This window comes from Coregonus lavaretus (genome assembly GCF_964263955.1).
Source record: "Coregonus lavaretus genome assembly, chromosome: 6".
Classification (NCBI taxonomy): Eukaryota; Metazoa; Chordata; class Actinopteri; order Salmoniformes; family Salmonidae; genus Coregonus; species Coregonus lavaretus.
The window spans coordinates 7,891,672-7,915,159 of NC_139993.1; the positions used below are offsets into that span (position 1 = coordinate 7,891,672).

The 23,488-nt window shown below is 46.8% G+C and overlaps 1 protein-coding gene across 2 annotated transcripts in view; it reads left to right on the forward strand.

Annotated features, from left to right (window-relative positions):
• Window positions 1-23,488, forward strand: part of usp34 (ubiquitin specific peptidase 34) — a 61,933-nt gene that overhangs the window by 20,891 nt on the left and 17,554 nt on the right. Inside the window, exons 16-52 of one of the 2 annotated variants that reach the window (XM_084164101.1) lie at window positions 180-319; window positions 1,469-1,596; window positions 1,769-1,858; window positions 2,508-2,603; window positions 3,096-3,178; window positions 3,983-4,137; window positions 4,493-4,606; window positions 4,856-4,955; window positions 5,260-5,422; window positions 5,799-5,952; window positions 6,334-6,481; window positions 7,083-7,183; window positions 7,454-7,657; window positions 8,848-8,973; window positions 13,181-13,303; window positions 13,523-13,606; window positions 13,708-13,794; window positions 14,129-14,329; window positions 15,086-15,168; window positions 15,504-15,544; window positions 15,735-15,859; window positions 16,181-16,333; window positions 16,549-16,709; window positions 17,019-17,323; window positions 17,732-17,895; window positions 18,213-18,278; window positions 18,447-18,650; window positions 18,906-18,983; window positions 19,271-19,365; window positions 19,628-19,800; window positions 21,838-21,988; window positions 22,212-22,290; window positions 22,390-22,443; window positions 22,535-22,630; window positions 22,731-22,795; window positions 23,095-23,170; window positions 23,324-23,371. In XM_084164101.1, coding sequence (XP_084020227.1) covers window positions 180-319; window positions 1,469-1,596; window positions 1,769-1,858; window positions 2,508-2,603; window positions 3,096-3,178; window positions 3,983-4,137; window positions 4,493-4,606; window positions 4,856-4,955; window positions 5,260-5,422; window positions 5,799-5,952; window positions 6,334-6,481; window positions 7,083-7,183; window positions 7,454-7,657; window positions 8,848-8,973; window positions 13,181-13,303; window positions 13,523-13,606; window positions 13,708-13,794; window positions 14,129-14,329; window positions 15,086-15,168; window positions 15,504-15,544; window positions 15,735-15,859; window positions 16,181-16,333; window positions 16,549-16,709; window positions 17,019-17,323; window positions 17,732-17,895; window positions 18,213-18,278; window positions 18,447-18,650; window positions 18,906-18,983; window positions 19,271-19,365; window positions 19,628-19,800; window positions 21,838-21,988; window positions 22,212-22,290; window positions 22,390-22,443; window positions 22,535-22,630; window positions 22,731-22,795; window positions 23,095-23,170; window positions 23,324-23,371 — 4,514 coding nt within the window. The remainder of the gene's footprint in view (window positions 1-179; window positions 320-1,468; window positions 1,597-1,768; window positions 1,859-2,507; window positions 2,604-3,095; window positions 3,179-3,982; window positions 4,138-4,492; window positions 4,607-4,855; window positions 4,956-5,259; window positions 5,423-5,798; window positions 5,953-6,333; window positions 6,482-7,082; window positions 7,184-7,453; window positions 7,658-8,847; window positions 8,974-13,180; window positions 13,304-13,522; window positions 13,607-13,707; window positions 13,795-14,128; window positions 14,330-15,085; window positions 15,169-15,503; window positions 15,545-15,734; window positions 15,860-16,180; window positions 16,334-16,548; window positions 16,710-17,018; window positions 17,324-17,731; window positions 17,896-18,212; window positions 18,279-18,446; window positions 18,651-18,905; window positions 18,984-19,270; window positions 19,366-19,627; window positions 19,801-21,837; window positions 21,989-22,211; window positions 22,291-22,389; window positions 22,444-22,534; window positions 22,631-22,730; window positions 22,796-23,094; window positions 23,171-23,323; window positions 23,372-23,488) is intronic. The other variant, XM_084164102.1, reaches the window with a different exon arrangement.

Here is a 23,488-nt window from a genome sequence, read left to right on the forward strand (position 1 = left end):
TGGAAGAAAGATCAGTGGACTTGCGTGCTGTGCCTGCTCAGAGCTTATACCTGTAAACTTAATCACTCGATTTCAGTTGTTAACCTTGCAACATTTTAAAGCATGACATTTTAGCATGACAATTTTGCAGTACAGTAAATCTTTACTGAACATTTTATTATGGCTCTCTTTCTCACCAGCGGCTATGTTTTATTCCTCTGCAGGCCCGCAGGTCCACAAGCACCAGTACTCTGGCCACGCCGTGACCGACATCAACCTGGACAACGTGTGCAAGAAGGGCAACACGCTGCTCTGGGACCTGGTGCAGGATGAGGACGCGGTAAGAACCATGACACTGGATAACACCGTGCACTGAGAAAGCGTTCTGGTGGAGACTTCCTTTCAATGGTATTTTTTGCTGAGTAAAAGCATGTAGCATGCTAGTAGGCAGACAGCCTTGAAGCCGAGCGGCGTAGAAGCAGAGTTTGAGTTCCCAGAAACAATCTACACATTTTGTAGTGTAAATGTTCGTTCACCAAAAAAAAAAAAACAGTCTGCTTTTCCATCCCATTTTCAACTTTGTTGATGGTTTTGGCACATAAGGTCCATGATAACTAGCAAATGTGCCCACTCTGGTCTTGGCACGTGCACTATAGCCAACAGCTCGCAGATACAATGCGAGAATTGTAATTTGTTTGTCAGCCAAGCACCGATCATCATGTCACCAGCATACAAATGAAGAACCTCGATATTTATTGGAAAGGAGCGTCAAGCTCATCACTGTGAACTTTCACCACAACTTATTTCATCTGTAGCTTAATAAACTGTCCATGCTTTTTCAAGTTGTAGAGACATAGCATCGCATGACTGCAAATATATCTCCACATGATGGGTATTCTATCAACTATTGCACAATTTGCACTGCAATTTGTTGCATACTCTAATCACCGACAAAAAAACTATCCACTAGTGTATTTAGTTTTTGTTGACATTTAGGGAATATACTGACAATTTGACAGTTTCCATCAGGCCTGTCATTAGTTTTTAATCCATCGGGTACTTTACTCGCATAAAAATGGTTGGATGGAATCCTGGTTACTGTGTGGAAAACACGCTTTGTCAGCTACTAAATACTCAACGTATTAGGAGAGTGCATCACTTCCTCCTTCAGGTTTCAAGGAGAAGCTAATTTATTAATAAGGTTAGTTATAATAATAATAATAATAATAATAATAATAATAATAGTAATAATAATAATATGCCATTTAGCAGACGCTTTTATCCAAAGCGACTTAGTCAGTCATGTGTGCATACATTTTTACGTGTGGGTGGTCCCGGGGCTCGAACCCACTACCCTGGCGTTACAAGCGCCATGCTCTACCAATTGAGCTACAGAGGACCACATCGCTATTAGTTTAGGATCTCTGTGATATTCTGAAGTCTGAAAAAGATGCAAGTGACCTTTCTCCGTTCTTCCCTGTTCCATCAGATCCACCTGTCGGAGGGCCTGATCAACGAGGCGGAGAAGCTGCTGTGCTCTCTGGTGTGCTGGTTTACCGACCGCCAGATCCGCATGCGCTTTATCGAGGGCTGCCTGGAGAACCTAGCCAACCACAGGTACGTGTGTGTGTGTGTGTGTGTACGTGTGCATATATGAGCGTGTATGTCTGTGTGAACAACATAGCTCTGAAATGAATTAATGTGAAATTATTTTGTTATAAGATCCCTTCATTGGCTAGCTATTATGTGAAACTTGCTTTGTGACTGCATGCTTCTCTCGCTCTCACAGATCCGTGGTCGTCTCTCTGCGCCTCCTTCCCAAACTTTTCGGCACTTTTCAGCAGTTCGGCTCCAGCTACGACACCCACTGGATCACCATGTAAGCATCGCACCATCAGCATGATTAGAACAGATAAACGTTGTCCATTACATGGCATCACCGAATATCATTGACAATGCAACAGCTTTGCACATATTGTGACCATAACTCTGTGACGACAACTACTATTTTTGTGACATTGGGTGTGTTCGTAAATTCACTTTGGAGTGCCAGAGTGCGGTCTGGGCGTTCGTAAATTCAGAGCGTTGTCAGATTGTCCGTTCGTAAATTCAGAGCGCTTCGCACTCGGAGCGAGGAGTAGGGTTGATCCGAGCATTCTCAGGAGTGTTTTCACACGGCAGTCAAGCACCCAAGCTAACTGGCAAAGTTGGCTAGCTTTGCTAGCTACTTCCAGACACAAATGAGAGAACACCGCACTCTGACCGTTTTGCTCGCCCTAGCAGAGCTGGTTAGGCTGTTTTCATGTAATCCAGAGCATTGCTGACTGTAACTGTGCTGCTGGCAATAATTTCATTACGTTTTTTTGCCGACGTTTACTGACACCGGTCATATTCAACTGCTGTTGCGCGTTCGTAAATCCGTCAGTTATTCTGCGCTCTGGCACAGTCAGACGAGAGTGCTCAGAAATCGGACGTCGATACTGAATTTACGAACGCACCCATTTGATGTTGTGTGTGATGTCTTTCAGGTGGGCAGAGAAGGAGCTGCACATGATGAAACTGTTCTTTGAGAACCTGCTGCACTACATCCAGGAAGTCCGAGAGCAGAGGCACAAGTTTGCCCTGTGAGTAACCCACCAATTCTCTCCACTACACTACCCCCCCCCCCCCCCCCCCCCCCGCCCCCCCCCCGCCATTGACATTATTGACTTTGCCTTGTAACAATACAACGGTAACAGTCTTATTACTGTGGAATATGGACAACATATTTGGTAACACAGCATGTATTGTAGGTATACCGATGTAACTACAACTGCAGCTTATTAAGCCGACCAGTCTCGCTGCAGTGCGGTTCTGGTGTGCAATGGCTGCAGACAGTGACTCTGTGGTTGTGTATGTGGCCAGCTGGGAGGTGCTGGCCGCTTTAAGGGACCGCAGAGACAAAATGACACGTATGTTTTGTCCCGACAGAACTACAGAGGGTGTAGCTAGTCTTTTGATTTCCTTTATTTGAAATGTGAAACGTGTTGAAATGGACGTTATAGTGATGGTGCAATACGAAAGGAAACGGAATAGTTCATTATGAATGATGTTCTTTGATTACTATGCGATCACAGGTATGGCCACAGTGCGGAAGTCCAAGTACGCCTGCAGTTCCTGACTTGTGTCTTCTCCACCCTGGGCTCCCCGGACCACTTCAGTAAGTCAACAGGGTCGCGTTCATTAGGCACCAAATGGAACAAAACAGACTGAAACGGGGAGTGAACAACCGTCACTGGTCCAATAAGAAACTCTGATTCCAGCTTTCTGTTACATTACCCAGTCTTCACATACAGCTCAACAAACATTCCCTATCATTCTCTGCCTCTGGCTGGCTACACCCTGGTGATGGAATTGACCCTAGATGAGATGTGTAACCCGATGAGCTTCTCTCTCCTACAACAGAGACATCATTGTCCTCTGGAGTCTTTAGAGAGGGGTGACCGGATCTACCTAGCTAGCTAGCTAACTCTGTTCATAGCCGTGTGTGTGTGACTTTTGTGTATGCGTGAAGGGGAGCTAATATCTGGGATTTAGAGGTAGACTGGGAGACTCCCTGTTTTGGTGGCGCCTGATCAGGACATACAGAGTGCCATTCTCCGTGATACAAAAGGAATAATAGCAGAATGTAATACATACTGCAGCCAATTTTCTCTGGCAAACATTTGTGTGTATGTGAAATTGTAAATGTGGTGTCTATCTGCGTGTGTGTTTGCGTCCATTGTGGATCCAGTGTTGGAGTGATACGCTCATCTTCCCCTTAATAGTCTGAAGTGTGTGTTTGCGTCCATTGTGGATCCAGTGTGGGAGTGATACGCTCATCATCCCCTTATAGTCTGAAGTGTGTGTTTGTGTACCAACATTTAGACACCAGTTAAGCTACTCCTCTCCGCAGCAGTGAATGTGTGCATATATAACAGGGTATTTCTATACGAACACACTAACAGCCCCTCCTCTCCCTCAGGACTGAGTCTAGAGCAGGTGGACATCCTGTGGCACTGCCTGGTGGAGGATGGAGAGTGTTACGACGACGCGCTGCACTGGTTCCTCAACCAGGTCCGCAGCAAAGACCAGCATGCCATGGGCATGGAGACCTACAAACACCTCTTCCTGGAAAAGGTACGACCGGACTGGACTGGACCATCTGGTCTTAGTGGGGAGGGGTGTCTGACAAGGGTCATTCCAGCGTGGGTTGTGGTGTTGATAGTGAACCTCAGTTTAAAAAAAAAACTAAACGAATTGATAGCTAGAAAAAAATGAATCAACTTTAGCTTGTGGACAGTCATTTAAAACGTCCCAAAGTTGTCAATTCGTTGTGAAAGGTAATCGAAAAGTGATTCAGTAGCCGGGGGAAACAAATCGGAAAAGTTACCCAAATCATTGAAAATCCTTGTCCTTAAAGCATTGGCCTTAAAGTCGCTAAAGTCTATCATTGTAATACCTTTTTCCCATAACACCACCTGTGTTTCCTCAGATGCCCCAGCTGAAGCCGGAGACCATCAGCATGACGGGCCTCAACCTCTTCCAGCATCTCTGTAACCTGGCCCGTCTGGCCACCAGCGCCTACGACAGCGGCTCCAACTGCGAGGTACACACACACACACACACTTTAAATACTTTATTTGAATCCACAAATCACATTCCAGAGAACGATTCAAGCACACACACACACCTGAGTACAGTTGCTCATACACACATACAATCTTATACACACAAACACACACAGTTTGTGTCGTCTGAGTTTGGTAAATTCCAGGCCCCGCCATACCTCTCACTGAACCCTGCTGTCACCTTGTCAACACTTGTCTGTGACCTCTGACCTTTGACCCCTCTGTAGCTGTGTGGCATGGACCAGCTGTGGGGCATCGCCCTCAGGGCCCAGTCTGCAGACATCAGCCGCGCTGCCATCCAGTACATCAACTCCTACTACATCAACGGTCAGTGGACCTCAGTTGGTACATGGTCGAAGACTATTAGTGGTAGTAGTAGTATTTCTCTACCATACCATCCTTGCAAAAAACTAAGTGAAAACCCTGTCCACAGCAGTACTTCTAGATCCAGGGGTTGGATCCAAAACATCCTAGTTTATAGTCATTATATTGAACGAGCGGTTTTAGATGTTTGTGTAGAAGCTAGGCTTGTTTCAACTTGCCTATCAGGAGTCACCATGATGACCTACTGATTTTGACCGATATTGATTGTGTGTGCGCGTGCCTTTCGGTTTGTCCGTCCGTCTCCCAGCTGGTAAGACAGGCCTGGAGAAGGAGCAGGAGTTCATCAGTAAGTGCATGGAGAGCCTGATGATGACCTCATCCAACCTGGAGAAGGACGCCCACTCCAGCCTCACCGTCATCGAGAGGGGCCTGCTCATGCTCAAGACCCACCTGGAGGCTTTCCGACGCAGGTAGGGAGCGCGCACACACACACACACACACACACACACACAGAAACGCACGTACGCAAGCAGACACGCACAGAAACTCACACACACTCCTTATCTCCATCCTCTCAACCTACTTTAACTCCCGAACGTCTAAACTTAACCAAAACACTACTTATTATCAATTATATTTCTGACTCACCTAGTGGAGATCATCCCTGGACCTGGAGAGCTACAGGACAAGTTCCAGTTCTCTTGGCCCATCCACCCTTTACCCAAACTTTCCCCCCTCAACTCCCGCGCTAATTTCAACTAGCACTAAGAACCGTGTCTCTCTTTGGCGCTCTCTCACTTTCTCTCTGCCCCCCAACACTCTGTTTGTCTCCTGCCCCCTCTCCAGGTTTGCGTACCACCTGCGTCAGTGGCAGATCGAGGGCACGGGCATCAGCAGCCACCTGAAGGCGCTGAGCGACAAGCAGTCTCTGCCACTGAGGATCGTGTGCCAGCCCGCCGGCCTGCCCGACAAGGTACCCAAGAAAGTACCCAGCATCTTGGTACTTAATTATTAACCCTTGGTCGATTTGGCACACTCAAATGCTCTTGTTGCTCTTGTGTTCTGTTGGGTTAGGAAAAATCTACAGGCCACAATGTCAAAATGAATGGGAACTATTGGTGCAAGCTAATTTCATACTTTTGTGGAGTAGAAATATGTTTGTTTTGATACTACTGTGAAGAATGCTGTTTTCATTCTAGATGTTTGTAAGGATGTTTTTCTAACACTCTTTTTTTCTGTTTGTGCGCCTGTGTGTTTGTCTGTCTGTCTGTCCGCATGCCTTTGTCTCGCTGTGTGTGTGTGTGTGCCCGCCCGCGCGCGCATCTGTCCCTGCCTGTCTGCGTGTGTTTGTCTACGTTCCAACCTGTGTGTCTGGTACCAGATGACCATCGAGATGTACCCTAGTGACCAGGTGGCAGACCTGCGGGCCGAGGTGACCCACTGGTACGAGAACCTGCAGAAGGAGCAGATGAACCAGCAGGCCCAGCTGCAGGAGTTTGGACAGAGCAGCCGCCAGGGGGACTTCCCAGGTCTGTCACCTCTCACCTTTTGACCCCTGATCCAGTGTAGCGCCAATACCAATGGAGAATCTCGATTGCACTTGATTCCTCGCTTCCTCTCTCCTCGCTTTCTCAAAATCCATTGGATGAGAAAGTCAGAGGGGAGGGACGTCTGACCTTCTTCTCATCCAATGAATTTTGAGGAGGGGATGAGTATGCGATTGGATGGAATCAAGGAAATGCAGTTGAGATTCTCCCCCAGGCTGTTGCATCCTTCTCTTTGAAGTAATCACTGATCGCACAGTGTATTTTTTCGCAGTATTTTAGGAGTATTCAAACAGGGCCTGTATCGCAGTAGTCTTGAATTTAATTTAATTCAATTCAATAGATCTTCATTGTCCCCAAGGGCAATTCCTGTGCAGCGAATGGTTTCCTCATTAGAAATGCATGCTTCCTTTAGTGATTTATTGAAGTAATCACCTCAGAAGGTAATACCGTTTCTATCCAGTCCTTTCAGATTTGAGTGATGGTTATTCAATAAGGGAAAAGAGCAAGTTAATTGATCAGAATCCGCTTTTAGTATTGGGTGTTTCAACAGTCTGTGTGTTTCTAACGTGTGTGTTTCCTTAAGGTGGTTTGATGGGTCCAGTCAGAATGATCTCCTCTGGCCATGAGCTCACCACTGACTACGATGAGAAGACCCTGCATGAGCTGGGCTTCAAAGACATGCAGGTAACTACTTACACACACTTGGCAGTCTGCACTTAGGTGTACATATTCGCACACTAGTGCCGGGATTCAATCCGATCGCAGGTCATTAAGCATTGCGTCTTTTTAAAGGCCATTTCCGATTTAGCCAACATATGCAGTGTTTACGTGAATGAGATCTCTTCTAACGCGGAAACATTGCCTTTAAAAGCTGCAATTCCTATAACCCTCGATTGCCCCCCCCCCCCCCCCCCCATCTATGGCACTCATGCCCCTCCCTCCCTTCCTTTACAGATGGTGTTTGTCTCCCTGGGCGCCCCACGGCGGGAACGTAAGGGCGAGGGGGTGCAGCTCCCGGCCTCGTGTCTCCCCCCGCCCCAGAAGGAACACATCCCCATGCTACTGCTGCTCCAGGAGCCCCACCTCACCACCCTATTCGACCTGCTGGAGATGCTGGCCTGCTTCAAACCCCCCAGTGCCCTGGGAGACAGCCCCGAGGTGGGTCATGGAGTGTGTGTGTGTGGTGTGGGTTAGGGCTGTGTGTGAGGGGATGTCGAGGGGTTGTGAGATGCTGGCCTGCTTTAAGCCCCCGGCGCCCTGGGAGAGGGGGCCCTGGACAGTCCCATGGTGTGTGTGTGTGTGGGGGGGGTGACAAAGTGTGGTTGGCATGACGGGGTGTGTGTGTGAGGGGGTTGTATGTTGGGGGAAGAGTGGGGGAATCCCCTTCGCATCTCCAAAGTGTGCGTGACGGAGTAGATATGGGGTGTATGTTTGGGGATGGGTTTCGTGGTATAATCTTAAAAATGTCTATTAGATGCCCTTAATTATATAGCTAAGGAAATAAGAGAGCAATTCATCAGAGCATTTGAAAAAGCAGCTTGGAAATGGCTACATAGAAAACCAGACTTGACATACTCTCCATCCGATTAAATGTAAAATAGACTTTGAACAAAAAGCCCTTCCCGAATATAAAGTAGGCTGTTCCTTCCAGGTGCATCATGCATAATGCATCACTACTGTCCAATTCTCTTCTGACAGTCGTTTGATAGTCCAGTAAAACGTACTGCAGGGTTGTGTCCCAAATGGCAGCCCTGTTCCCTTCATAGTGCACTACTTTTGACCAGGGCTCATTATGTTCTGGTTGATAGTAGTGCACTATATAGAGAATAGATGCAAAATTGTGCACTATATAGGGAATAGGGTGCAATTTGGGACTCAGCCCAGGTGTGTTATACATAGGAAGTAAGGCGCTCGTCTGTCAAAGTGTATATTTTAGTCACAGCGGCAGGAGCCGTCTTGTTTTGAAATGCAAAGTCATCCGGCGGACATTGCTTTTTATAGTCTCCCTTCACAGGGACTCAGGGAAGGCCGAGAGAGGGGTTATCCAGTGTGCTGTTTGTACTTCACTCACTCTCTCTCTTTTGCATGCATTTATCCCTCTCTCTCCCCCCTCTTCACTTCCTCACATCTAACACTCATCTGATCTGACCAGAACGTTAAAATATTTACTTGAGGTATTGACTGAGTGTGTGCCTGCCATGGGCTGTTTATATAGGACTGCTTCAGGGCTGCTGCTCTGTGGCTGTGTGGTCTGTGGTGTATCGGTATGGGTTCTGTCACTGTGACAGCAGAAAATAATGAATTTCTGTTCAAATCTCAAAATCAAGATGTATTTTATTCTACTCCAGAACCTACGGTGTGAGGAGCTGCACCTCCATGCTGAGAACCTGTCGAGGCGCGTCTGGGAGCTGCTTATGCTGCTGCCCACCTGCCCCAACATGCTGCTGGCTTTCCAGAACATCTCAGACGACACGGTATGTCACCTATTCTCACACACACTCCCCTATACACGGTCACACAGCTATTTACACACTCCCCTATACACTGTCACACAGCTATTTACACACTCCCCTATACACTGTCACACAGCTATTTACACACTCCCCTACACACTGTCACACAGCTATTTACACACTCCCCTACACACTGTCACACAGCTATTTACACACTCCCCTATACACTGTCACACAGCTATTTACACACTCCCCTACACACTGTCACACGGCTATTTACACACTCCCCTACACACTGTCACACAGCTATTTACACACTCCCCTACACACTGTCACACAGCTATTTACACACTCCCCTACACACTGTCACACAGCTATTTACACACTCCCCTACACACGGTCACACAGCTATTTACACACTCCCCTATACACTGTCACACAGCTATTTACACACTCCCCTACACACTGTCACACAGCTATTTACACACTCCCCTACACACTGTCACACAGCTATTTACACACTCCCCTACACACGGTCACACAGCTATTTACACACTCCCCTATACACTGTCACACAGCTATTTACACACTCCCCTACACACGGTCACACAGCTATTTACACACTCCCCTACACACTGTCACACAGCTATTTACACACTCCCCTACACACGGTCACACAGCTATTTACACACTCCCCTACACACGGTCACACAGCTATTTACACACTCCCCTATACACTGTCACACAGCTATTTACACACTCCCCTATACACGGTCACACAGCTATTTACACACTCCCCTACACACGGTCACACAGCTATTTACACACTCCCCTACACACGGTCACACAGCTATTTACACACTCCCCTACACACTGTCACACAGCTATTTACACACTCCCCTACACTGTCACACAGCTATTTACACACTCCCCTACACACTGTCACACAGCTATTTACACACTCCCCTACACACGGTCACACAGCTATTTACACACTCCCCTACACACTGTCACACAGCTATTTACACACTCCCCTACACACGGTCACACAGCTATTTACACACTCCCCTATACACTGTCACACAGCTATTTACACACTCCCCTACACACGGTCACACAGCTATTTACACACTCCCCTACACACTGTCACACAGCTATTTACACACTCCCCTACACACGGTCACACAGCTATTTACACACTCCCCTACACACGGTCACACAGCTATTTACACACTCCCCTATACACTGTCACACAGCTATTTACACACTCCCCTATACACGGTCACACAGCTATTTACACACTCCCCTACACACGGTCACACAGCTATTTACACACTCCCCTACACACGGTCACACAGCTATTTACACACTCCCCTACACACTGTCACACAGCTATTTACACACTCCCCTACACTGTCACACAGCTATTTACACACTCCCCTACACACTGTCACACAGCTATTTACACACTCCCCTACACACGGTCACACAGCTATTTACACACTCCCCTACACACTGTCACACAGCTATTTACACACTCCCCTACACACGGTCACACAGCTATTTACACACTCCCCTATACACTGTCACACAGCTATTTACACACTCCCCTATACACGGTCACACAGCTATTTACACACTCCCCTACACACGGTCACACAGCTATTTACACACTCCCCTACACACGGTCACACAGCTATTTACACACTCCCCTACACACTGTCACACAGCTATTTACACACTCCCCTACACTGTCACACAGCTATTTACACACTCCCCTACACACTGTCACACAGCTATTTACACACTCCCCTACACACTGTCACACAGCTATTTACACACTCCCCTACACACTGTCACACAGCTATTTACACACTCCCCTATACACTGTCACACAGCTATTTACACACTCCCCTACACACGGTCACACAGCTATTTACACACTCCCCTACACACGGTCACACAGCTATTTACACACTCCCCTACACACGGTCACACAGCTATTTACACACTCCCCTACACACGGTCACACAGCTATTTACACACTCCCCTATACACTGTCACACAGCTATTTACACACTCCCCTACACACGGTCACACAGCTATTTACACACGGTCACACAGCTATTTACACACTCCCCTATACACTGTCACACAGCTATTTACACACTCCCCTACACATTGTCACACAGCTATTTACACACTCCCCTACACACTGTCACACAGCTATTTACACACTCCCCTTCACACTGTCACACAGCTATTTACACACTCCCCTACACACTGTCACACAGCTATTTACACACTCCCCTACACACTGTCACACAGCTATTTACACACTCCCCTACACACTGTCACACAGATATTTACACACTCCCCTACACACTGTCACACAGATATTTACACACTCCCCTATACACTGTCACACAGCTATTTACTCACTCCCCTACACACTGTCACACAGCTATTTACACACTCCCCTACACACTGTCACACAGCTATTTACACACTCCCCTACACACTGTCACACAGCTATTTACGCACTCCCCTACACACTGTCACACAGCTATTTACACACTCCCCTATACACGGTCACACAGCTATTTACACACTCCCCTACACACGGTCACACAGCTATTTACACACTCCCCTACACACGGTCACACAGCTATTTACACACTCCCCTACACACGGTCACACAGCTATTTACACACTCCCCTATACACTGTCACACAGCTATTTACACACTCCCCTACACACGGTCACACAGCTATTTACACACTCCCCTACACACTGTCACACAGCTATTTACACACTCCCCTACACACGGTCACACAGCTATTTACACACTCCCCTACACACGGTCACACAGCTATTTACACACTCCCCTATACACTGTCACACAGCTATTTACACACTCCCCTATACACGGTCACACAGCTATTTACACACTCCCCTACACACGGTCACACAGCTATTTACACACTCCCCTACACACGGTCACACAGCTATTTACACACTCCCCTACACACTGTCACACAGCTATTTACACACTCCCCTACACTGTCACACAGCTATTTACACACTCCCCTACACACTGTCACACAGCTATTTACACACTCCCCTACACACGGTCACACAGCTATTTACACACTCCCCTACACACTGTCACACAGCTATTTACACACTCCCCTACACACGGTCACACAGCTATTTACACACTCCCCTACACACGGTCACACAGCTATTTACACACTCCCCTATACACTGTCACACAGCTATTTACACACTCCCCTATACACGGTCACACAGCTATTTACACACTCCCCTACACACGGTCACACAGCTATTTACACACTCCCCTACACACGGTCACACAGCTATTTACACACTCCCCTACACACTGTCACACAGCTATTTACACACTCCCCTACACTGTCACACAGCTATTTACACACTCCCCTACACACTGTCACACAGCTATTTACACACTCCCCTACACACTGTCACACAGCTATTTACACACTCCCCTACACACTGTCACACAGCTATTTACACACTCCCCTATACACTGTCACACAGCTATTTACACACTCCCCTACACACGGTCACACAGCTATTTACACACTCCCCTACACACGGTCACACAGCTATTTACACACTCCCCTATACACTGTCACACAGCTATTTACACACTCCCCTGTACACTGTCACACAGCTATTTACACACTCCCCTATACACTGTCACACAGCTATTTACACACTCCCCTACACACTGTCACACAGCTATTTACACACTCCCCTACACACTGTCACACAGCTATTTACACACTCCCCTACACACTGTCACACAGCTATTTACACACTCCCCTACACTCTGTCACACAGCTATTTACACACTCCCCTATACACCGTTGAACACTCTTCTATGCACTACTGCTGACGCTCTTCCACGATACTGTTGTGCTCCTGCCACCAGGCCTGCTTATCCCTTTGCATCCTGCTCATTCGTTTATACTAGTGTTTCTTAAACATTCCCAGTGCCCCAGAGGTGTGCATTTTTATTCCAGCCCATCACGTACGCACCTCATTCAACATATCAAGGGCCTGACGATTAGTTGAGTTGTTGAATCAGGTGTGCTTGTTCTGACCCGCTTTGCACACCAATCAAACACGACAACATAAAGACATGCGTCCTGTCTCGTGTGTTCTCTCTGTCTGTCCATAGGGAGGCGAGGGTCTGTGCTGGAAGGACCTGCTGAGGATCAAGAGCCCCCACAAGCTGCTGTACGCCCTGGAGATCATTGAGGCCCTGGGCAAACCCAACCGACGCATCCACCGGGAGTCCACGGTACTACTGGGACTGCACACACACACACACACACACACACACACACACACACACACACACACACTTACTCTGTCACTCAAACACCTTTTTGCTCATTCATGAACACCCACATTCACACACACACACATACATAGATTCACACTCATATGCATACCCTTGCTCTGCTCACTGATTCAAACACGCATAAGAATGACCCCTGTGTTGTCTGTCTCTGTCCAGGGGAGCTACAGTGACCTGTACCCAGACTCTGACGACTCCAGCGAGGACCAGATAGAGAACAGTAAGAACTCCTGGAGCTGCAAGGTACGCCCCCTTAAACTGACTAACTCCCATACTGTACACACTTGTACAAACCACTTATCAATCAAGTCAACTCAATTTCCTATTTCTCTCTCCTTTTACAGTTTGTGTCATCTGGAGGGCTTCAGTTGCTGTTGGAGATCTTCAACTCTGCAATTCTGGAGCCCAAGGACCAGGAGTCTTGGACAGTGGTGGGTGGGATCAGAAACACATTATAATACATGGAGGAAATGGATAGAATAGGTTGTATAGATTAAACAAAATAAAGTTTCAGTACATTATACGTGAGTGGTAGTGATTCTGTAAAAAAAACTGTCATTCACATGTTTAAAAGTAACTGCGTTATGCGGTGCCAAAGAGTTCCAATTTCAAAGTGGACAATCATAAAGAAGTTAGAGAAACATCGGGGGACATGAACATGACAGAAATAAAGCCATGTCAAACATTGTTTTTAAGACAATGTTCTGTAGTTAGTATTGAGGGTTAACATAGGTCATATCCCCCTCTCCCTCTCTCCTCCCTCAGTGGTTGTTGGACTGCCTGGCTTGCCTGCTTAAGCTCATCTGCCAGTTTGCGGTGGACCCGGCCGACCTGGACCTAGCCTACCACGACGTTTTCTCCTGGTCGGGCCTCACCGACAGCCAGCGCAAAAGGGCTTGGCCTGGCAAGTCCCGCAAGTCCGCCGGCGACCACGGCAAGGGCCTGCATATCCCCCGCCTCACAGAGGTACGGTGGTCCTCAGCTGAATGCTAATAGCTTATGCTAACCGCTAGGTGGGAAGTTGACATCCTTAACTCTTCATGCGCAGTACACAACCTTTCTTTCCACAGCTGTAGCACTTAAAAGAGAAATGATCAAGCGATTTTGTATTATTTTGCCTCTTCTCTCCCTCTGAAACAGTCTTCTATTGTCTCCTCTTCTCTCCCTCTGAAGCAGTCTTCTATTGCCTCCTCTTCTCTCCCTCTGAAGCAGTCTTCTATTGCCTCCTCTTCTCTCCCTCTGAAGCAGTCTTCTATTGCCTCCTCTTCTCTCCCTCTGAAACAGTCTTCTATTGCCTCCTCTTCTCTCCCTCTGAAGCAGTCTTCTATTGCCTCCTCTTCTCTCCCTCTGAAGCAGTCTTCTATTGCCTCCTCTTCTCTCCCTCTGAAGCAGTCTTCTATTGCCTCCTCTTCTCTCCCTCTGAAACAGTCTTCTATTGCCTCCTCTTCTCTCCCTCTGAAACAGTCTTCTATTGCCTCCTCTTCTCTCCCTCTGAAGCAGTCTTCTATTGCCTCCTCTTCTCTCCCTCTGATGCAGTCTTCTATTGCCTCCTCTCCTCTTCTCTCCCTCTGAAGCAGTCTTCTATTGCCCACGGCTGTTTTCTCTCTCTGTGTACTTCCCTCCCTGTGGTGTCTTGGCCTCTACACGAACTTCAAAACTATCCCCATGGTTCATTCTTTGTATCATTAACACTTGATAAACCTTCCTTTTTTTTATTGTCAGGTTTTCCTGGGCCTCGTCCAAGGCACCAACCTGATCCAGCGGTTGATCAACGTGGCCTACACCTACGACAACCTAGCACACAGGTGAGAGAACACAAAGACAACAACCCTGTTCCAAATGTCACCCTATTCCCTACATGGTGCACTACTTTTGACCAGAGCCTTATGGACCCTGTTCAAAAGTAATGTAGTATATCAGGGAATAGGGTGCCCTTTTCGGCATATCTAAGGACTCTGTTCCAATATCCATGCTATAGTAGCATACTACTTAGTGTGAAGCAATGTATTGGGCATGCAATCTAATTGGTATGCTAGTATGGACATAGTAATGTAGTTAACATCACAAGTTTAAAATGCCTTTGTACTAAAGTTGTCCCCTCAACCTGATGTGTATGTTTTACTCCCTGTTTTACTTGCAGAGTTTTGAAGGCCCAATCAGATCACCGGTCCCGTCATGAAGGTGAGCTAGATTTTACGAATGCCTAAATAATGTTCATCAACATGAGAAATGAAAAGCCCCACAGATGTTTTTCACACACACATTTTTCACAGAAAGTGAATCTGTCATATCCTCCTATCCATATTGTATGTTCTTAAGCACATTGTTCTTAGTCATTTCACATGTCTAATGTGTTATTCCTATGTTCCAGTGACCCACTACTCCATGTGGCTGCTGGTGAGCTGGGCCCACTGCTGCTCCACAGTCAAGTCCAGTCTGGCCGACAGCGACCACCTCCACGACTGGCTCAAGAAGCTCACCCTGCTGGTGCCGGAGGTGAGATCTGGGGGAATATCATGGGGCACTGACCCTCCGGAAATGATGAACAACTGGGAATCTAGTATTGTCTTCATCTTGCTTTTGTTCCCCCGACCTAAAAACATGGCTTCAGTTTGTTTCAGTGTAACATTTGAGTATTTCCGTCCCAAAATGGGAAGAATCTAGCTATACCGCTGTTTTGTTGATTTGTTCACTATCCTATTTTGATGCTACTGAAATACTAACTATTCTGTGCCCCAGTTGATTCGTGTGACATTGGTAACAACATCAAATAGAGGAATGTATTGCGTTAACGTGAGTGTCTTTTGTCATTCTCAGACGGCGGTGCGCCACGAGGCTTGTAACGGCCTGTACAAGCTGTCCCTGTCGGGTCTGGAGGGAGGAGAGTCCATCAACAGGTCCTTCCTGCTGCTGGCCGCCTCCACGCTGCTCAAGTTCCTCCCCGACGCACAAGCCCTCAAACCGCTGCGGGTGGGTACAACACACATACACACTTGCGCGTATAGACAGATGCATACACACACACGCATTGAAACGTACACACACACACTAGCACAATTTTGTTGTACTGTTTACTGACAAAAACAAATGTGTTCAGTGTGGGTTATTCAATTCCTTGGTCACGTCAAGTTACACATACCTAATATAAGTAGAAGGGCTCTGTAATTGATGGTGTGTGTGTTTAGGTGGAGGACTATGAAGAGGAGCCGGTGCTGAGGACGGGCTGTAAGGAGTACTTCTGGCTGCTGTGCAAGCTCATCGACAACATCCACGTCAAAGACGCCAGCCAGACCACCCTGTTGGACCTGGATGCGTTAGCCAGACACCTGGCCGACTGCATACGGAGGTGAGTCCAAGATGAATCGAAGACCAGGTCTGCGTCTGAAACGGTACCCTATTGCCTGTTAAGTGCACTACCTTTGGACCATGGGCCCGGGTCAAAAGTAGTGCACTATATAGGAAAAAGGGTGCTGTTTTCAGACACAACCCAGGTCTCTCTTGAAATATGTATTTGATGTGCGATGGCTTGCGTTGTCCACATTCTTGCTGGAGTATTAAGGCCAGCTCAGTTCAAATACATAAGACAAGACTGTTTTAAACCAGTTCTACACTGAAGTTTGCTTGATCAAACATTGACCTGTCTCCCGCTCCCCAGCCGTGAGATCCTGGACCAGCAGGACGGCGCAATCGAGGACGACGGCCTCACAGGCCTCCTGCGCCTCGCCACCAGCGTCCTCAAACACAAGCCTCCCTTCAAGTTCTCCCGCGAGGGCCAGGAGTTCCTGCGCGACGTCCACAACCTGCTCTTCCTCCTTCCCAGCCTGGCCGACCGCGCCCAGCCCAAGTGCAAGTCGCACGCGGCCCGCGCCGCCGCCTACGACCTCCTGGTGGAGACCGTGAAGGGCTCGGTGGAGAACTACAGGCTGCTCCACAACTGGGTCATGTCCCAGCACATGCAGAGTGAGAAGAACCTTTTGCAACCGTTGAAAATGCTACTAGGAATATTTGTCAATGAGAGTAATGCATTGGTGGGAAGGCCCAAGGGAATACAATGGGTATTGAATTGACATTTTTCGTGCGGAAATACTAGACGCTGGTTTTAAACAAACAACCAAATAGCATCCCTTTGAAGTAAGGCATTCCTGTTGGTAATGTCTGCTCCATGGATTTCCATGACCGGATCAAATGAGCGCGGAGCAAGTTGGTTTATTAAAGTTTGAGGTCACATTTTTTGAAAATGATTAGGATCCAATATACATGTTTGAGCATCATCAAACAATCTTAAATCCAGTATAGTCTATTAGGCTCCTGAAAGATATGAACATTTGTGTTGATGTTAATTAAATGGTCATTTCTACCTCCCCCCAGCCTCTCACGCCCCGTACAAGTGGGACTACTGGCCCCACGACGACGTGCGTGCCGAGTGTCGCTTCGTGGGCCTCACTAACCTGGGGGCCACCTGCTACCTGGCTTCCACTATCCAACAGCTCTACATGATCCCTGAGGCACGCCAGGCCGTCTTCACTGCAAAGGTCAGTCCTCTAAATACTATTGTCCTCTTTCTCTCTCTTGCTTTTCTTACGCCTCTCTCTTTTTCTCTGTTTCTTTCCTGTCTTTTTCTCTCTCTATTAGTGATTGTAATGGATGATATTACAATGGTTCCTTTTTCACAGTGCTGTAGGTTGTATGGGACAATTACACCTCATCCACCGCTTGTATATAGCACTCATCTGGATGATACACGGCAGCCATTTTATACTAGAATGCTCATTTCACTCCCTGTGCCACCTGAAGAATGCTTTGCTATTGAAGTTGTTTATTAATGAGAGGTGTGTTTTTCCATTTCCAGTATGCAGAGGAGATAAAGCACAAGACCACCTTACTGGAGCTGCAGAAGATGTTCACCTATCTCATGGTACGCAGCCGCTCTCTCTCTCTCAGCCCTCTGCCACACCGCTCTCAGCTATCTTCTCAGTCCATTGACAAGAACAGACAGACGTTGTCCCCTCAGCTACTTACTTTTTGCTCCACTCATCTTTCTTCCATTTACTCATTCTTCTCCTCTCTCCATCCCTCGTTCCAGGAGAGTGAGAGGAAGGCGTACAACCCCCGTCCGTTCTGTAAGACCTACACCATGGACAAGCAGCCCCTGAACACGGGCGAGCAGAAGGACATGACCGAGTTCTTCACCGACCTCATCACCAAGATAGAGGAGATGTCCCAGGACCTGAAAAACACAGTGAAGACGCTCTTTGGAGGGGTCATCACCAACAATGTGGTCTCGCTGGTAAGAATCACTATACTCTTTTTACCGGCAACATTTCCGTAGTGCAAAATAATTGTGTAAAGTGCAAAACTCGTTATAAACCGCATTCAATCACACTGCGAGATTGTTTACCGTTTTTTTGGCGCTTTGCACAATTCCTTTGCACTACAAAAATTCACCTCAGAATGTTGCTCTACGTGTGTGTGTGTGTGTGTGTGTGTGTGTGTGTGTGTGTGTAAAGCCATTCTCATTCAACTCATTTTTTCTGTCCAACAGGACTGTGACCACGTGAGTCAGACAGCCGAAGAGTTCTACACAGTCAGGTGCCAAGTGGCCGACATGAAGAACATCTACGTAAGTACAACATCGCCAACAACATTGTTTACTTTGTTTAGAAGTGCTACCAAGTGTTATAGACTGGGGTTTACCTTCCAATCACACGTCTCAAATCTCACTGTAGTGTCACACTGCTGCCTTCGATTCAGGTTGAAATTCTTCCTCTTGCAAATGGCAACTTCTCCTCAACTCCTCCTATGTCATACTCTGTTAGTCTGGTGTGTTTTCTATGCTCCTAGTTCTTGTTCATACAGTACTGCTTGGCATGTTGGTAGAGACCTGATTGTGTCTTTGTTTTTCCTCAGGAGTCTCTGGACGAGGTGACCATCAAGGACACTCTGGAGGGGGACAACATGTACACCTGCTCCCAGTGTGGCAAGAAAGTACGCGCAGAGAAGAGGTGAGTCGACGACAAACCTCCTGAAGAGGACCCTGCTGGTCGAAATGCGTTGTGTACTTTTTCTACAGAAAATAAGCCAACCATAATAAATTGGCAGTTATAGTTGTATACTAGACATTTTTGAAATGGTTAGCTGGTTCTCCACCAGTTGATGTTGGTTTACCGTTTGAAAAAATAACTGTTATTGACGTCTCTAGTTTCTCTCTTTTTGACCTTTGCTTCGATTAATCGCCTTTCCCTTTCTCGATCCTTCTCCTTCCAGGGCGTGCTTCAAGAAGCTGCCTCGCATCCTAAGCTTCAACACCATGCGCTACACCTTCAACATGGTCACCATGATGAAGGAGAAGGTCAACACGCACTTCTCCTTCCCTCTGCGCCTCGACATGACCCCCTACACTGAGGACTTCCTCATGGCCAAGGGCGACAGGAAAGAGGGTACGTGTCACTTCCTGTTCCAACAGACCCCCAACCACCTGATTGGTTCTCATAGGCCCTGTTCTACAGTGCATTTGGAAAGTATTCAGACCCCTTTTTACACTTTTTGTTACATTACAGCCTTATTCTAAAACTGATTAAATAGTTTTTTCCCCCTCTTCAATCTACACACAATACCCCATAATGAGAAAGCAAAAACATGTTATATCACATTTACATAAGTATTCAGACCCTTTACTCAGTACTTGAAGCTTGTACTTGTTGAAGCACCTTTGGCAGCGATTACAGCCTTGAGTCTTCTTGTGTATGATACTACAAGCTTCGCACACCTGTATTTGGGGAGTTTGTCCCATTCTTCTCTGCAGATCTTCTCAAGCTCTGTCAGGTTGGATGTGGAGCGTCGCTGCACAGCTATTTTCAGGTCTCTCCAGAGATGTTAAATCGGGTTCAAGTCCGGCTCTGGCTGGGCCACTCAAGGACATTCAGAGACTTGTCCCGAAGCCACTCCTGCGTTGTCTTGGCTGTGTGCTTAGGTTCGTTGTCCTGTTGGAAGGTGAACCTTTGCCCCAGTCTGAGGTCCAGAGAGTTCTGGAGCAAGTTTTCATCAAGGATCTCTCTGTACTTTGCTCCGTTCATCTTTCCCTCGATCCTGACTAGTCTCCCAGTCCCTGCCGCTGAAAATCATCCCCACAGCTTGATGCTGCCACCACCATGCTTCACCATAGGGATGGTGCCAGGTTTCCTCCAGACGTGACGCTTGGCATTCAGGCCATCTTGGTTTCATCAGACCAGAGAATCTTGTTTCTCATGGTCAGAGTCCTTAAGGTGCCTTTTGGCAAACTCCAAGCGGACTGTCATGTCCATTTTACCAAGCAGTGGTTTCTGTCTGGCCACTCTACCATAAAGGCCTGATTGGTGGAGTCCTGAAGAGATGGTTGTCCTTCTGGAAGGTTCTCCCATCTCCACAGAGGAACTCTGAAGCTCTGTCAGATTGACCATCAGGTTCTTGGTCACCTCCCTAACCAAGGCCCTTCTCCCCTGATTGCTCAGTGTGGCCAGCTCTAGGAAGAGTCTTGGCGGTTCCAAACTTCTTCCATTTAAGAATGATGGAGGCCACTGTGTTCTTTTGGGACCTTCAGTGCTGCAGAAATGTTTTGGTACCCTTCCCCAGATCTGTGCCTCGACACAATCCTGTCTCGGAGCTCTACGGACAATTCCTTCGACCTCATGGCTTGGTTTTTGCTCTGACATGCACTGTCAACTGTGGGACCTTATATAGACAGGTGTGTGCCTTTCCAAATCATGCCCAATCAATTGAATTTACCACAGGTGGACTCCAAGTTGTAGAAACATCTCAAGGATGATCAATGGAAACCGGATGCACCTGAGCTCAATTTCGAGTCTCATAGCAAAGGGTGTGAATACTTATGTATATAATAATACATTCTAAAAACCTGTTTTCGCTTTGTCATTATGGGGTATTGTGTGTAGATAGAGATTTTTTTATAAATCAATTTTATAATAAGGCTGTATTGTAACAAAATGTGGAAAAAGTCAAGGGGTCTGAATACTTTCCGAATGTACTGTAAATTCACTTGTAGAACTATACTGTCTAGTCGGTGTATTTGAATGAACAGCAATATGCAGATATTTTCTTTTTCCTAGCCTATAGAAAAAGGACAAATGTGCTGGATAGAAAAACTAATATGTGAAAACAAAGTAATGTCTGCAACTCTGTAATGCTCCCCAGTGATGCTGCAACTCTGTAATGCTCCCCAGTGATGCTGCAACTCTGTAATGCTCCCCAGTGATGCTGCAACTCTGTAATGCTCCCCAGTGATGCTGCAACTCTGTAATGCTCCCCAGTGATTTATAGGCAATATAAAAAGTTTTGCTCTTGGTATCTTCGTCAGGTCCACCTAGCCTATCAGAGGGCAAGCTAGGTGGCGCAACAAGCATATATCCTATTGTAGCTATCCAACCAATAATTGGAGGAATGGGTTTCTCATTGATGTGGTCCGCTATGTCCTACTACAGGTTTCCGGGAGGAGGGCGAGGCTAAGGTGGCGGAGAGCTACGAGTACGACCTCATCGGCGTCACAGTGCACACGGGCACGGCGGATGGCGGCCATTACTACAGCTTCATCCGAGACATCGTCAACCCGCACGCCTACAAGAATAACAAGTGGTGAGGAATATCTCTGGGTCTAGTATTGAAATCAGCTCCGTGGGGAATTTTAAAAAAGATGTCTCGTGTTATGGCCTTACGATACAATATACTTTAGTCCATTTACATGGAAATTCATGACTTGCAATTGGTTGATTTCATGGCACTGTTCTACTTCTGGGTTCTTTTTAATTTTAGGGTATACAACCGACTGTCATTAACTTAATTCGCTTGCTTTTCTCAGGTACCTATTCAACGATGCCGAGGTGAAGCCCTTTGACTCGGCCCAGCTAGCCTCCGAGTGCTTCGGTGGAGAGATGACGGTAAATCCTGAAATAAAGACAAAGCTCCCAATGTTTTACTGTTAATTAATACTTTTCGATATTGAAATGTTTCATCTCACCAACATATTTTTCTTTTAGACAAAAACGTACGACTCTGTCACCGACAAGTTCATGGACTTCTCCTTTGAGAAGGTCAGTTTCCTTGTAAATCATTTTCTAATGTGACATTTTTGTTTAAAAAATGGGTTTAAAAGTTGACAGTTTGTCATGTCTCTCCCTCCAGACCCACAGTGCTTACATGCTCTTCTATAAGAGAGTGGAGCTAGAGGAGGAGAATGGCAAGGACTTCAACTTCGACGTTTCTCCAGATCTACTCGAGGTACCTGGCTGGTTACGATCTCGTAGAACTCCTTTCTCACATTCTTTATTCTCTCAAAACGTTGAAATGATTATTCTGACGTCTTCTTTTCTCTACTCAGTGGATTTGGCAAGACAACATGCAGTTTCTTCAGGACAAGAACATTTTCGAGCACACGTACTTTGGGTCAGTGACACATTTTTGTACTAGCCATCATGACTGCACCTTTTCTGAAGCTAGAATGCAGATGTGCTATTATCGAGAGTCTTATGTTAACAGTACTTTGCTTGTGTGCCAAAGACTTGACCCTGAAATATAGAACTAAATCGATTTTACTTATGAAGTACTGTCTCAATTATAGCTCAAATGCAATGACATATGAATGTGGTCTTGATCTATTAACATAGTGCAGGATGAAGTGCTGCCTTGGTGTATAAACTGGTCTGAGATCAGTGTTGTGACTCTCTCTGTACTCCTATCTACAGGTTCATGTGGCAGCTTTGCAGCAGCATCCCCAGCACTTTACCAGACCCCAAAGCCATCTCCCTCATGACCGCCAAGGTACGACCACACTCCACTAAACCCTTAGTCTCAACCATAGAACTTCATTAGAAAATCCTTTTTAACTTTTCACCGATATATTTTGATGGCTTTACCGTTACACTTTGAATACACAGTACTTTCCACTCTCACACCTCTCCTCCTTGATTACAGCTTAGCACATCATTTGTCCTGGAGACGTTCATTCACTCCAAGGAAAAGGTGAGTTGTCCTTCCTTACTGTCAGTGGATGGCTCTAGTTGCCAGCCTCAATTGCAATCTCTGGTTATTTTTCAGTGATGATTTTATGCTCTGTTTTACGGTGTGGAAGACGGTCTG